Source organism: Ursus arctos, unplaced genomic scaffold (genome assembly GCF_023065955.2).
Source record: "Ursus arctos isolate Adak ecotype North America unplaced genomic scaffold, UrsArc2.0 scaffold_33, whole genome shotgun sequence".
Classification (NCBI taxonomy): Eukaryota; Metazoa; Chordata; class Mammalia; order Carnivora; family Ursidae; genus Ursus; species Ursus arctos.
This window is the reverse complement of record NW_026623019.1, coordinates 6,534,372-6,549,455: the sequence shown is the minus strand read 5'-3', so window position 1 is coordinate 6,549,455 and position 15,084 is coordinate 6,534,372. Positions and strand designations below refer to the sequence as shown.

General features: G+C 46.8%; 1 protein-coding gene across 2 annotated transcripts in view; it reads right to left on the bottom strand.

The window, feature by feature from the left end:
• Nucleotides 1-284: 284 nt before the first annotated feature.
• The window catches only part of GLIS3 (GLIS family zinc finger 3), a 443,148-nt gene continuing 428,348 nt past the window's right edge, over nt 285-15,084 (bottom strand). For both annotated transcript variants that reach the window (XM_026519269.4, XM_026519265.4), the window contains exons 9-10: nt 5,442-5,624; nt 285-4,596 (exon numbers count right to left, since the gene is read on the bottom strand). In XM_026519269.4, the coding sequence (XP_026375054.3) occupies nt 4,460-4,596; nt 5,442-5,624 (320 nt within the window). In that variant the 3' untranslated portion in view covers nt 285-4,459. The remainder of the gene's footprint in view (nt 4,597-5,441; nt 5,625-15,084) is intronic.

Below are 15,084 nucleotides of genomic sequence, written 5' to 3'. Positions count from 1 at the left end.
ACCGCCCCTTTCTCCTTTGGGCAATCAGAGGACTTCAAAGGTCGGGGTATCAGCTCACGGGAAGCGGAAGCTTGTGTCTTTCTCTGTAGCATTTTAGGAAAACAGGGCCGAAAAGGCCTCATCCCAGATGGCCAGCATGCCGTAACCCCCTCACCTGAAGGACCAAGCACTTAGCGGCATTTCTGAAGCATGATGTAGCACTGCATGGAAAAGGCACAAATAAGCCCCAAACCCTAGCACACACTGATCCAGTTTGTGAAGCGGATTAATAGAATAACCAATAAAACATGTATAAAAGCTTTAATTAAATCTGATGAAATAAAACTTCATGTTTTATTTATGGACACTCCCAACATGTAAAGGATTCAGGGACACATTCATTTTTACTGCCATTTTGTCCTCATATCTATAATTAAATCCAGGCTGCAGCTCTGGCCCAAAGCAGCGGGCATTTTAAAGCCGGCCTTGGACTCGCCCTCCCCCACCCCGGTCTGCTTTTCATTATCATCACCATCCCAGTAGGAAGGAGGCTTGTGGTAAAACAAAACACAATAATCAAACAAACAAACAAACAAACAAAACCCCGGGGTTGTTCCCATTGTTTCAGAAGGCCGTGCTGAAGGAGGGTTTCAGGCAGGTGGGCGGTTTTCTCCAGTTCCAGTTTTATTCTGTACCAAGGGCACAATCCCTTCATTTTACTTTTGACATAAAAAAAAAAGGACTTCATGAAACAAGACAAAATAACTTATGATTATACGAAACATAACTGTGACAAATCACAAAACTATACATATTAATAGAAAAAAAGTGTACCTAATTCTTTAAAAGATTTATGACAATAAGCACCAGATGTGCCCCTAAAGAAAAATCGGCCCCATATCCAGTATGATATATGCAGTTCATTTCTCTACGTGAGTGTATGTAACTACGTACAAGAGTCTGTGTGATTTATGGAAAACAGATTTCCCCTTCTCCCCCCCAAAGTGCTTTATGTCAGCAACATTACACAGGATGCCCTGCTGTCTGTACAAAATAAATCTCTTCTTTTTTACATTTGCCATTTCTCCAATGACTGGTTTTTGGTTTTGTTTTTTCTTTTGCTTTATCCATTGCAAAAAAAAAAAAAAAAAAAAAAGGTAACCGCAGAAATTCCGCACTCCCAACAAAAAGTGCCATTACAAAATGCTGCTAGAAAACGTCACGGTCAGTCAAATAAAATACCAAATAATTAAATTGGACATTTACAGTCACTTGAAGTATTCCCAATACGTCAAGGCAACCGGACAGTCCAGGTTCTTGGAAAGGGGAGCTGGACGTTTACCTCTGCTCTAACACAGTGATGTGCTTGACGGCGGGGCATTTAAACGCAACAGAACAGCACCCACACTCTGTTTTATTGGTGGGTCCACTGAAGGCCTTCTGTCTGCTTTAGAATCACCTATGCAATCCGGGGGAGGCAGGGGTAAAGGGAGACACCCCACAGGACCAGCACATACTTAAATAATATTTAACAGCTGATCAGCGGCTAAGTTACAACTGACATTTTGAGGCGGTCCCTTTAGGGAATTAAGACAATGCAGCAAACGAAATGTCTCTAGGCGGACCGAAATTTTTTTTTTTAAATGTAATAGGATAATTGGCTTTGGGCTGTGTGTATTTTCACAAGCACCAGGGGTTTTTTGTTGTTGTTGTTGTTGTTTTCAAAAAGAGGGAATAATGATCTCTGCTCAGATGTTCATGAAAATGGTTGGTTACATATCGAGACGAAAAGGGCCAGGAAATGGAAGGGAATGAATTTTTTTGAAGTTTCTACTTTCACTGCTACACACATAATGATGAACGCATCTATGAATCTCGCGCAATGTGAAAGCCGGCAAGGGACAAATCTGAAGGTCAGGTGAGATTCCAGAAGCTAGGGACAGCCTGTGCCATCTACAAGGAACCTGAGTGTGTCAGGCCCTGAGGGTTGAGCTCAAACTCGCAGCCACCAGGATACACCGAGGACTATGTGAGGGGACGCAAGCCAGCAGGCTTCCCACACGCTCCCTCTGTGCACACCAATACCCTTTAGCAGCTGGCCCCCAATCCTGTGAGGAAGGAGGCCCTGCTGGTGCTGCTGTCCCCCCCACACCCCAAAAACAGCAGTGGGGCACGAGAAGGGCAGGGCCGCCATGAGGCCACAGTCAGACCAGACACTAGCCCAGGAGCATCTCCTCCAGCCAAGGAGGAAGCTGACATCCACAGTGTCTGAGGTTCAGCTTCTGGCTTCTCCCCGCCCCCTTCCACTTCAAATATATAAAGCCACAGGCAGGGCTGACATCACTGCGATAACCCCCTTGCTTTCCATCTTTTTCCTCCTCTTCACACAAAGTATGAACTACGTTCTGAGTGCCTCATACAGGCTTCCGTATTTAAGAACGGACACATTGTCTAACGGTATCCGAGCTTACCTTCCTTTCCGGGGTGTGACAAAGGACACACGGGGACAGCAGAGTTAGCATGCACGTATCCTGGTTTAGGCCAAGGGACAGAAGCCACAAAGTCTGCAAGGAGGGTGGCGTTTTACTCGCGGTCTGGGAGCTCGTCTGGCTGGGAAGCCTGAGGAGCCTTCTTTCGTAAAGCAGAGCAGAGTTTTGTAAAGTGAGTAACTTTTTGCTCTTTTGAGCCCTGGACGCAGGCACGGTGGCCTTTCTCAGATCAGAGCTCATGAGTCCGAGGAAGCGGACTGACCTCGTGCCCTGGAAAAGCGGTCCCCATGCATGGCTCGTTAGACCCCTCACTCTATGGCTCGTGGGGATCAAGTCCAGCCCATGCGGCCCGACAGCGAGGACCTGCCTGTCAGGAGAAAAACTGTCCCCAGATCCCAAGTGTGACACCACACTGGTGAACTTGCGTTGGAGACTATAATGATCTCGGTGGGAAATACAGCCCTGTTTCATTTTACGAGGGGAAAGAAACTGTGAAATGTGACAGTCCTGAAATGTCAGACTTTACCCCGTGTCTTTGGGGTGTGGCTACTTTTTAGGGCCAATGCGTAGGACTTAAGATCTTTTTAATAGTTTTGTAAACGCATCCCAGCAAGTGGCTTCCTAGTCAGGGTTGCTATCAAATGATCAAGAGCTCTGTGAACATTCCAGGCCCTGAGATGAGAGTCTCAGGAAAACAGTCAACTACTTCTGCGCACCTTCCCTGGACTTTGCCTCTACCAGCCTCAGGGCAGACCTTGCGAGGAGGGATGCTCCCACGAGGGCGGGTGGGCGTGCCAGAGTGCAGATGAGAAGGAGGTGAGAATAATGAGGAGGAGGGAGAGGACAGTACAGGGGATGGACAGACAGACAGGTGAGTGGGTATCTTAAAGGAGGTGAGCAGAAGCTGTGCAAAATCACTGGACATCAGGCACCTCTAGTTTGGTTTTCTGAGAGAACCCAGGATCTCAGCTCAGGGGTCCCTGTTCTCGCATCTTCTAGCACGACTCGGCACAGCACCGAGTGGAGGCAATGGGTCAACCAGTCAAGCGATCTTCTCCATGGAATGAGGCCTTCAAGGTGGAGTCACTGAACAGTCAACCCACCAGGGTGTCTGCTAGAGCCCTGGGAAGGGGGCTGGGCCCACTCCACTTCCCTCAGGTGGCTTTTGCGAAATGCAAAACTAACATTCCAGCGGGGCTCACAGGCGCGGTCGGTGAGGTGGGGCCAGGCCGAGCTATAGCGGTGGCAAAATGGACGTAACTGGGATGATTACAACAATTCTTTCCAACCAAAGAACAGACCTCTAAATATTTTTTTTTCTTTAAAAGTAGATGTAAATAACAAGTCTTTAAAATAGAAGAGCTAAGATAAGTTGCTGGAACAGAAAACAAGTTGTAGTGCCTTTCAAGGGACTGTGCTTGACAGGACCTTCTTATTTTGCTTTTGGAGAAATACTGAAAAGCAACTGGTCAGCACAGGCCTAATAAGAGGCCAGGAGCCCGGGCTTCCCCAGGAGGTGAGCAGAGCTGTGCTTTGATGTCGGTTCCCTTTGCTGCCTGGTTGTGCAGGAGCCGGCGGGGCCGGTGAGTAGTGGCATTCACTGCACTTCCGGCAACTTGCACTGTCCTTCCCTACTTGGAGTTTTGTGTAAGGGTGATCCCCAGGCTGTATTTTCACATGCGCATCGTTTCACTGGTGTCCTTTGAGAGCTGACAGCCGGAAGTCACCGGTATCCGCCTGAGTGACTCTAAATTCCCTTTGAAAAGACAGTCCTCTGGTTACCAGCAAACCCAGAAAGAAGAAGGAGCAAAGGCAAACCCTGTGCGAGGCCTGGCTCTGACCAGTCCTGCCTTCCAGAGACACATCTGACTCTGCGGGTTCCGCTGACGAGGCGGACGTCCTTTCCATGCAGTCTAAGAGAATATGAAAATAAAAGGTGGCAAGCGACAAAGAGGTTCTGGGTGCCAGTGGGAGTGGAGGCCGGGGAGTGTTTAGCCTTCAGTATAGACGGAGGAGAGCTGGCTAGGACAGCGGTCCACGGCGCTGATCTGCAAGAACGTGGAGTCTTCAGGCCCGCTGCGAAGAGACTCCCCAAAGAGGCTCGAGGACCCTGAAGGCAAATCATACACTGGAAGAGAAAGAACAGGAAGTTAACTATCCTGCCTGGCCACACCCACTGTGTGTGCGCTCAGCAAATGCTGAGTAGGGGCTGAGGGCTAGGCCCTTCAGCAGCTCTTGGTCTTCAGGGACATCAGTGGGGAAGGAGGCGGGCTTGCAGGCAGATGGCCAAAATAAATCTTGGCACAAAATACGGGCTGAGTAGAAGTAAAAGAAAAGTGTTCTAGGCAAGGGCGAGGACGGCCTCAAAAAGAAGATGATACTAAAGCTGAGTCCTAAAGAAAAATGGGATTCTCACAGATGGAGAGGTAAGGAAAGAACATTCTAGAAGGAGGAAACAGCGCAAAGATGGAGAGGGAGGGGCTGTGGGGCCAAGTGCAGTGGCAAAGTTCGGGTACAGCACATATAGGGAGACATGTGAGGTTGGGCCTATGTGATCAGGCCTATCTCATGGGGCTTTGAATACCTCGCTGAGAGTAGCCTTTATTCTTTAGGCAGCTGGAGACTATCCAAAGTGTTCAAGGAGGAAAGGGACTTATTTTATCCTTCATTTTTGGTAAGCACTGCTTGTGGTGGTATGGAGGGCAGAACGGTAAAGATAGAGTTGACTCAGGGAACTTGCTGGAAGGCTATGGCTGTTGCCACGGTCTGGGAGAGACACTATGGCCCCCTGAGCCAGGGTGGTGGGAGTGGGGCTGGAGAGGAGCATGAAGATGAGAGACATTTCAGGGGTAGATTCAACAGGACATGATGCGGTCATGTGCCAGGTCAAGCCCCATCCAGGCCGGACACGGGAAACCCACCTGTCTCACCTGCAAGTCTGCCGCAGTTTCTAAGTCACAGACAGCAACCCACCTGCAATGCCCGAGTGAGCTGAGAAGGCTCTGTGGAACACATCAAAGCCAGCCTGCCCCATGGGTGTGGGGGCCAGGCAGTCCTCGAAGGAAGGCACCACACTGCAGGGGCTGCTGGGCAGCACGGTTCTCTGGGAGTCCGGGTACTGGGGGGGGCAGAATGTCTGCAGCTGCCCGTAAAATCCTGAAATGCAAGCATGGCAGTGAGCTCCCACAGAGTCCCAAATGTCGTTCCGACGCCGCTAGACCCTCACTCAGCCTGGCTTTGTGTGACAAAATGCCTTTCACTCTTCAGCCCACCTGTGAAATCTTCTGAGCGAGCATCTAAAATGCCCTCTTTGAGCAGAAGCTCTTCTCCCTTCAGGGGCTGTCAAAGCTTGTTGGCTTCTGACATTTTTCTCTCCTGCTCCAGCACGGGCAGCTAAAGGGCTTCTTACCTCCCCTAGATGCTCTCAAGAGCCCCGGAGACTGCAGGCCTGACCTTCAGAGAACATGCCTAGCTTGTCCCTCCCACCAGCCCTTAAGTACATCTTAACTTCTTCTATCTTATATTCTTTTTTTAAATAGTAATATTTTTATTATATTATGCTAGTCACCATACAGTACATCCCCGGTTTTTGACGTAGTGTTCCACGATTGATTACTTGTGTATAACACCCAGTGCACCATGCAATACGTGCCCTCCTTACTACCCATCTTATATTCTATTCCGCTTTTCACATTTGGTAAAACCTGAAACACCCTCTTAACAAGGCCACTTAAAAAAAAAAAAAAAGCAACATAGATCTATGCACCCATCTGTCCTTCTAACAGATAAATTCATACACATTTATCTTCTTCATTCTTTGAACAGGTACATGAAGCATCCCGTGGGATGGGATGTGCTATATTATAATTGTTGGTCTTTGCAGTAACTGGGAAGATATCATGTAATGAAGAAATATGAGGAAAAATTGCTTCATATTTGAAAATAATCATCACCATTTTGCTGATTTTATTTCATTGAGCTCTTTCAATGTTTTTTTCTTGTGTGACAGAGGTTTCTTGCCGGGTGTTTGTGGTCCTTTCCACGATCCCTCCGCACCTCCCAAGAGACCTTACGTTCTCCCTCTTCTTCCTGGCCTCATGAGACACTTAAGTCAACGGATTGTTTTCCTGGAGTCTAATAGGCTTTTACAAATCTAATAATGAAATCTTCACTTGATACTTTATTGAAGGGAGGGTTGCAGCTCACTGTGCCTGTTTGCTCAACTGTAAAACGTGACCCTCTGTTTCACTGGCTATTGTGAAGATTAAGGGATAAGAAAGACCATATATAACATTTTAAGGTGCTTCAAAACATCAGTTATTATTGATATTTCTATTCTGGTAGAAAAAAACCTGAGGGATTAGTAGAGAATGTAGCCCATGGTTCATACTAAATGATGGAGAACACAGGGCTAATTCATGGGCTTTGAGTCCCTAGTCCTGTGTGCCTTCCTCCACTAGAAATGCTTCTTCTCCCTAATAATCAATAGGTAGGGGAGGTGTTATTTGGGTTCTTTTCAGCTCTCTTGAAGTACCGCCAGGGCACACCAACACATCCAGCTTACTATGCTCATAACCCTTCTCATTTTCTGGTTAGTACTCTCAAGGTGGCCTGTGTAAACGCTCACATCACCCTTGGCCAGGAAGCCTGTTCTGTGGTTGCTGGGGATGTCACCAAAGCATGTGTGCAGAACTGCTTCTAAAGACACAGTCTGGCCCTCTAGGAGCTTATGACCCAAGACAGAGGGACCAATGCAGATTTATGCATGGGGCACACTCACAGAAAATGAAATAATATCCTTTAAAAACAGTGGAATACTTTATAAAGAATCTGGAGGAAAATGCACATAAAGTTTGAGGGGGAAGATTAAAAGCATGTATAGTAATATATACTAGAAAAATTCTCAGGGGAATACCGTGTCAAGGCAAGAGAAGAAAGAATGGGAAACCATTGGCTCTTCTCTGTTGGATCCCCAAAGGCTTCTGTATGATCTTGATAGACAGATGGGCAAAGGACCTAACCAGACCATCTGGAGACACAGATAACTGATCAACCAAGATGGACCAACTCAATCCTCTAGCCAACAAAGAAATACAACCAAGACAATGATAAAATACCACATTCTACCTATCACATTAGCAAAGATTTCTAGAAATCATTCTTGGTGCTGGTGTGAGAATAACAAAGTCATTTCTGTCCAGTGTTGCAGACACTGTGAGAGTGCAAGCTTCTTGGAAAACCACTGGACAACCCACACCTAGAGCCCTAGAAGTGTTCACATTCATACACCTGGACCTGGGAATTTTACTTCTGAGGAGGTATTCTCAAAGTCTATTCCAAAGAACAGAAGAAATTCTGCAGAGATAGTCATTACAGTGCTGGTTGTCAGAACAGAAAACCCAAGAGCCAAACAGGCAACTGTAAGGGAATGATTCAGCAGAGTGGTTCATTTACATGATGGGAATATTAAGTAGGCATTCAAACAATATTTACAAGGAGTTTTTAACAACATGGAAAGACATTATATAAGGTTCAGAAGAAAACAAAAGCAAGATACAAAACTGAATGTGGAGACTTGACACAGTCACGGACAAGTCCACGCATAGCAAAGATGGCGAGGTAACCTTTCTTCTTTTTCTTTTAGAGAAAGAGAGAACGAGAGAGAAAAAGAGAGAAAGCATGTGAACAGTGGGGAAGAGCAGAGGGAGAGAGAGAATCTTAAGCAGGCTCCCAGCATGGAGCCTCTGTGGGCCTTGATCTCATGACCTGAGCCGAAATCCAGAGTCGGACGCTTAACCAACTGAGTCACCCAGGAGCCCTGGCAAGCCAAACTTTCTGTGGTTGTCTTTAGGCTGGTTTTTTGGCTTTATATTTTTCCAAGTTTTAATAGTGGTGAAGAGCAAGTATGCTAGAGCCAGACTTTCTGGGTTCAAGTCCTAGCTTAACCACTTACCCACTGTGTAACCTTAGTAAACTACTTAGCCTCCTGGTGTCTGTTTTCTAATCTGTAAAATGAGGCTAAAAGTAGTACCTACACCTCACAGAGTTATTATGAAGATTAAATGAGTTAATATTTACCTATTATAGAATATAATTTAATAACATGATTATATAATACTTGTATATTTTATATAATACAGGTGTTTGTTAAATAAGTAAAATTAAAAAGTGACATCATTTTATAACAACCTAGTCCTCAAAAATTGAAAAAAACCTGGTTATTAAGAGAAACAAAATTTTCTTCAATCATAACCCAATGTGAGAATGGACACGGCAGCAGACATGAGGCGCACACCCACTTCCCAGACAAAATTCTCCGGAACATTCTTCTCCCTGTGGGGATTGAGCTGTATGTATCTTACCCACATTCATTCCTAGATCCTGCACTAATTGACGCATATCTTGATTTCTTCACTCACCCCCGTGCAGGCTCAAAACTGCAACAAGTGTGAGTGGTTTGAAGGAACCTGGGGTGAGCGGCTTTGTGGTTTGGGAGGTTCCTTGGACTGATCTTGACTCTGGGTACCTGGTGGCCGGACACACATACCAGGAGGAAAACATGACCATGAACCCCATGGCTGGTTTATTAGAATGTAATGTCTCCTCACTGAGGAGGAGAGACAATATTTTCTATTTCTATCACTCTGGTGGCTCTGCTCAGGTTTGTCACCCATCAATTCCCTGACAGCGTTCCTCAGTGTACTGTTACCCTTCCAAGAAGAGAAGCCATTTCTCCCTAAACTCTCATAACTCCCCGAATAGGGACGTTAATCATTCAGGTATGTCAGGTACACGGATAGAAACCTTTGTTGGCCTTTTGAGAAAACCGATTCTGTCTCCCCCCATCTCCTCTCCTGTTTCTAAGGGAGCAGGAATGTTACCTGGCTTCAACCTCCATCTGAGTGTCGTGATGCACGAGTATAGAAGGTCTGTCATGTGGAGAAACACACTGGGTTCCATCCCCCAGACGTCCCCGGCCGCCGGGATCGGCGTGAGAAGGCAGAGTGGACTGTAATCCTTGCCTGTGGGTGTCTTGGCCGACACAAGAAACAGCTGAAACCAGAATGGCCCCACAAGCATGTTGGATCACTCTCACAGCCAACTCGGGGAAAGAAAATCCTCTTTACTAAATCCCTCCCTCCGAGAAGCCAGTCACTGGAGATGCCAAGTACACTGGTGTGGATGGCTGTGGTCAAATCAAAGAGCTTTAACAGACTCTCTTCCCAGTGCTATTTCCACAAAACTAACGAAATTTTTAAAAATTCCATTAGGGTCTTGCCACACACACAAATCCTGAGAAAGCCTAACCCATTTTCTGATGAATGGCTCCTGTATTCCAGCTGTTGGATTTCACGTAGCGAGTTTGGATGGAACTCTACCTCTAGGACCGAAAGCAAAATGAAGCAAGATGTTAACACATTTCGCAGGCATAACACATAAGAGGGATGGCAAGGTCAGCTAATCTGGCAGTCCGTCCGCCAAGACGATCAGGTGCTGGCCAAGGTGCTGCTGGAGAAACCGAAGAAAAAAGGTAATACCTCGTCCTCGAGGATAGATCATGCAGTTGGAGCAAGAGCACATGGTTATCACAGCACAAGAACACGCACAGACATTCATGTCGGCAATAACTGTTAGCTGTTACCTTCACTTATAAAATCACCCCTCCCCCATTTTACATGTTATTCTGCCTCCAAAAATGGCAGGGGTCGGGGGCAGGGAAGAATCTACAGATAAACTGGATCTACCCAAACTGCAGCTCCTGAAGGTCAAGGAGAATCATTCCTCCTCTTGTCAATTTTGGGAAGTTTTTTCCCTTCAAAAAACCACCTGTTCTTCTAATTATTAGAAAAAACCAGAATGTTTGGAATTAACTGTACCAACCAGAACATGTAGAGTAGTATAAACAAAGAAGGGAAAAACTTTTTTTATTTCCACATTCAGATATGGCCAGATACATCTACACAAAACTGGAATGTTCTATATATTGCTTGGTCTTGTTTTCCCCACTAATATTCACTAAACTTCATTCTTTAAAAACCTTCCTCTTTCGTCCCATGGGGTCACTGATGCCTCTGGGATGACGGGTCCGATCAGGCGTCCACAGTCACTATTCTTGCTAATGACGATAAGGCGGCCCCCCTGAAGCTGGGTGTGGGTTTCCTTCCCCAAGTGGAAGGGGGTGGGGGACATCCGAGGAGAGAGGAGCTGCATGACCAACTGTGATAACAGAAGGGTGTTCTCTAGGGCAGCACCACCCAACAGAACTCTCTTCGATGATGGAAGCGAGCGACTTCTCCCTCTCTCTTGCTGTTGGTACACAGCTGCATACAGCTGCTGATCATTTGAGGTGGAGCTGGTGAGTGGAAGAACTAGCTCTTTCACTTTATTTCATTTTAATTAATTAAAATTTAAGTAGCCACGTGTGGCTTGTGGCTCCTGTCCTGGACAGCGCCGCTCTCGGGCAGTCCACCTTTCTCGCGTTAGCAGACCTCGTTTCAGAAATGTTTCTGGTTAAATTCCTGAAGGAAAAACACACGACCCACCACCAAGGGTTTAAATAAAAGCCAGACAATGATTCTTAGACTTGTGGCCTCCAAGACAGGAAAGATATTAGACTCTTTATTACATTTATCTTTCCTGTAAAAATCTACCTCTCCAATCTTTGTGGAGGAAACCAGAATATACATATATCCATTAGGAAACAACGGTCACCCAGCTTGTAACCCTCTGGAGGGTGGATGAGTGACCATCTGAAGAACTTCAGCTCTCCTGAAGTAGTGAGCCACGTACCGTTCTGGAAGTAGGAGAAGAGAAAGGAAACAAGTCACACTCTTTCCGTCCTGCGGACTGTGGGCCTAGCTTGCCGGGCCCGCTGGGAGTGGCAGCAAGCCCAGTCCCATCTCCAGAGGCTGTACCACACGATGGTGGAGTCAAGTCCAACACAGAGGCTCGACCCAACTGTTCGCCCCGTGGATGGGAACAAATACCATCAGCCCGCAACTCGACAAGGTGCTGTGTCGGGAGCTGTGTACTCGGTGGGTCTGTTTACATAGCAGATGGCTTTGCAAAACAGAATTCTCATTTTCCTTTAACACAAGGCTGGGAACCACCACCCAACTCTGGGCACCACGGAGAGCGCTGGATGGACGGTGTGCCGAATCGATGACTGACCCCCCACCGCCCTGCCCCCATGATGACAACTTAAGAGAGGCAGGCAGCCCGCAGGGGGAGCCCCTCACGGGCAACAGCGAGGTCCCCCAGAACTGCTTCCCCAAACAGGCATGGCCTGAGCAGGCTTGGAAGAATCCCTTGTGAGTCTTCTCGGAAACCATGCCGAAGGCCATCACTTCCCAAGCCCCCTGGATCTCTTCGGATGGGAAAACCTTTCCACTTCTGTGTGACCTGGGCATATCCTCTCAGGGATCAGGCCAAGCACTGCTGTGGTCAGCCACGGCCAGGCCCCAGGAGCCTGCTGCTTCCCTGACCTTCCAGAAGGAACACGGATCAGTGTGTGTGCTTGCCCCCATTGCTGTATTTTGTAAAGTGAGGGTTTCGCCGTTTCTACTTGATAAGGTGGGGGCGCAGGTTCAAGAGATTGAAAGAGAAGACCCGTGTGAGGGGCTGAGTGTGCGCCTGGCATGCAGCTTGCACTCTCTAAATGCTACTTTCTCCTCTTTTTCTACGAGCACAAGCATTTCCAGTTTTACACTTTTATTCACTCAATGACTATTTACTAAGCTCCCAAGTGCCAGAGACACAACGGTGGAGAAGACACACTGCGTGCCTTCTTGGTGCAGATGTTTTAGTAAGAAAGAAAGAGAAACACGTTCACGAGAAACCCAGTAATAGTTTCATACTAAAGATGACGATATAAAGGATACCTGCCGTCAGGGATATATAGGGTCTGACTCTTTTCTCCAGCACGCATACAAGGCAGAAGAGGGAATGGCAACAGGCGAGAGAGAAGTTTGGGTGCCAACAGTGGTTCCCTTTGTTTGGCCCTGGCTTGCGTCAGGTACAATTAGGGGGCCAGGCGCCCCGCAGCTCTGCTGAGGACCAGCCCTGACAGAGTCTTCTTCCGCCCATGGCTCTGATCTGTCCGTGCCCAGGAGGAGGATAAGCAGGGGCGCAGGGAGAGTGGGCCGAGCCTCAGCTCTTTGGTGGTACAGCTGTTTGCTAGCCAAGTGGAAGGAAGGATATATATTTATGAGCTTTATGACTCTAATTATTTTTTCCGCAGAGACTATAATTCTGTGGGTTACTTTAGGAAATGTAGAGGGTTTTTTTTTGGCCTCAGTCCTATAACTGCTGCATGGGCAGGGGCATGGGTGAACCTAGGTGATGAATGGGGAGGGGGCGCGAATCAGAGAGCCCAGGGACAGACAACGCAGACGCGTGACCCTGCTCCACTAATTTCTCCTACTCCAACACTCTTAGGGTTCTTTGCACATATTCCTACTCTCTGGGGACCCTGGAGCTGCCCCCTGTGAATACCTTCTGTAATCCATGGCAAAAACCAACTAGAAGAAGAGAGGAAAACACAGGTAAGTCTCTGCTAAAGCTCCGGAAGGCCACCAGCATGCGGTCTTTGGCCTCTTAACTTCTCAGCCTGATTTTATGCACTCCAACCTCACTCACAGATGAGCCCAGGGAATCACACGCTTACCACTCACATGGTGCCTTAGTATGAGAAAACTTGTAGGATTCCTTCTTGGGTGGCCATCTGAGATTCCTGACTTATAAGCGGGTGATTCAAACAAATATTCCCAACGCAGAAACAGAGAGACGGAAGCAGAGGAGCTGTTGCATTCCCTGCTTTTATAACCAGTACTTGGCTTATACGGTACCATGCAGACAAAGTGGGAAATTCATGCAACCGTTTTAATATGTCCAAACATCCAGATATATGAAATTATTTACGGATCTAGCCTTTATCTTAAAACAAATGGGCAGCACAACTAAAGCAGCCACTAGATGAGTTCCTACTAAGTTCAGAGCTTCCTCATTTGCAGTCCCCTGCTTGGGCATTTTTGTGGAACACTTTGGTTAGTGTTATGCCAACTGCTCAGGGAATTCTATCAGAAGGAAGGAAAGGAATGAATATTTATTTGCTCTAAGTCAGGCACTGTCCTACGTGTTTCATATAGAAAATCTTCATCCTTACAACAACTTCTGAGTTAAGCAGTGTTGTCCCCAGTTTCTAGACAAAGAAGCAGAGAAGTTAAAATAAATTACCCAAATCCTCAGAGCTACCGAGTTTCAGAGCTAGGACTCAAAGCCTGGTCTGTTTGGTGACATAGTTCGTACAGACTACTAGGGCTTGAGCTCATGGACCAAATAATTTTAAACAGAGTCTCGCCATTTTTGCTGAGGTCCCTTACTGCCAAGATCAGAGGCAATTTACTCACAGTGGACCAATATTTCATAATGTACAAACACTTTCATTAGGGAGAAAAGCATTGAATTAATTAATAGAAATCAATAAAATCACCTAACCGCTAAAAAATTCTAAAAACCCTCAAAAGTAGAAACAGAGACATTTTAGACATTTCCTTTGGCCAATTTTCTGATTTAGTCACTATTTTATTTCTACCCCTTGCATGAACAACTTGGATCTGGGTTTGAATCCTAGATGACCCATTAACCGTGTTAATTTATCCAATTTGGACAAATTATTTTCTAGCTTGAGCCTCATTATCTTTTAAAATAACGCCTATTTTATAGGGTTGTGGAAAGCATTATACATGAGCGAGTTTATAAAAGCATATATTGCATTCCCTGGCAGGTAGGCGGCCCTTAGTAAATACAGCAATTATTAGTGCCACGAAATGAGCTCAGAAGTATTTCTAGATTCTGTATAACATACAAGCAATTCTTTAGCAATGTTTTCCTCTCATAACCCACCGCCCTCCAGTATATAAAATGACCCTGCTCTTACAAGTGGAATCTCCACAATTTGGTTGTCATTCTTTGGCTCCAGGCCATGGCCGGCAACATCCTGCAGGTCTTCATGTAGCTAGAACTCTACTCAGTCTCCTCCCTGGAGATGCTGGAGAAACGGACTCTTCATTTTGATACAGAGTCTATAAATGGGGAAGCTGCAGGGACGGCTCACAGACTGTGAGGAAGACAGATTTTTCTCTGGGCTGAGAACTGAACCAGCTTGCACAGCGCTCGAGCTATTTACGACTGACATTTAAGCATCTACTGTACTAAGAAAGAGGAAAATAATGGAAATAATAACCCTTACAATTCCATGTGGACACATTCCTCTTGAGGGAGCCTGGGGACAGTGGTTTAGATATCGACCACCAGAGCAACTCCCCGGTCCCCTTGGCCTCAGTCAGAGGGGCTGCTGCAGCGTGAGGACATCTAGTTAGTAAAGCCCACCTGGATCCGAGGAGGGGCGCCATTTTCATCTGGAGCGTCTGCTGCCGGTCGGCGGGCCACGGTGAGAGGCACTCAGGACACTCTGAGCGCTTTCCCCTGCTTGCGCCCCTCGCAGCCCCTCAACAGTCTGCACAAGCTGCTAACAGCATTTGTTACCACAAGCTACACTCTTGCCCTTGGTGTCCTTTCCAGGGCAGGGTTGGGGCAAAGGGAGAGGGTCTGCTAG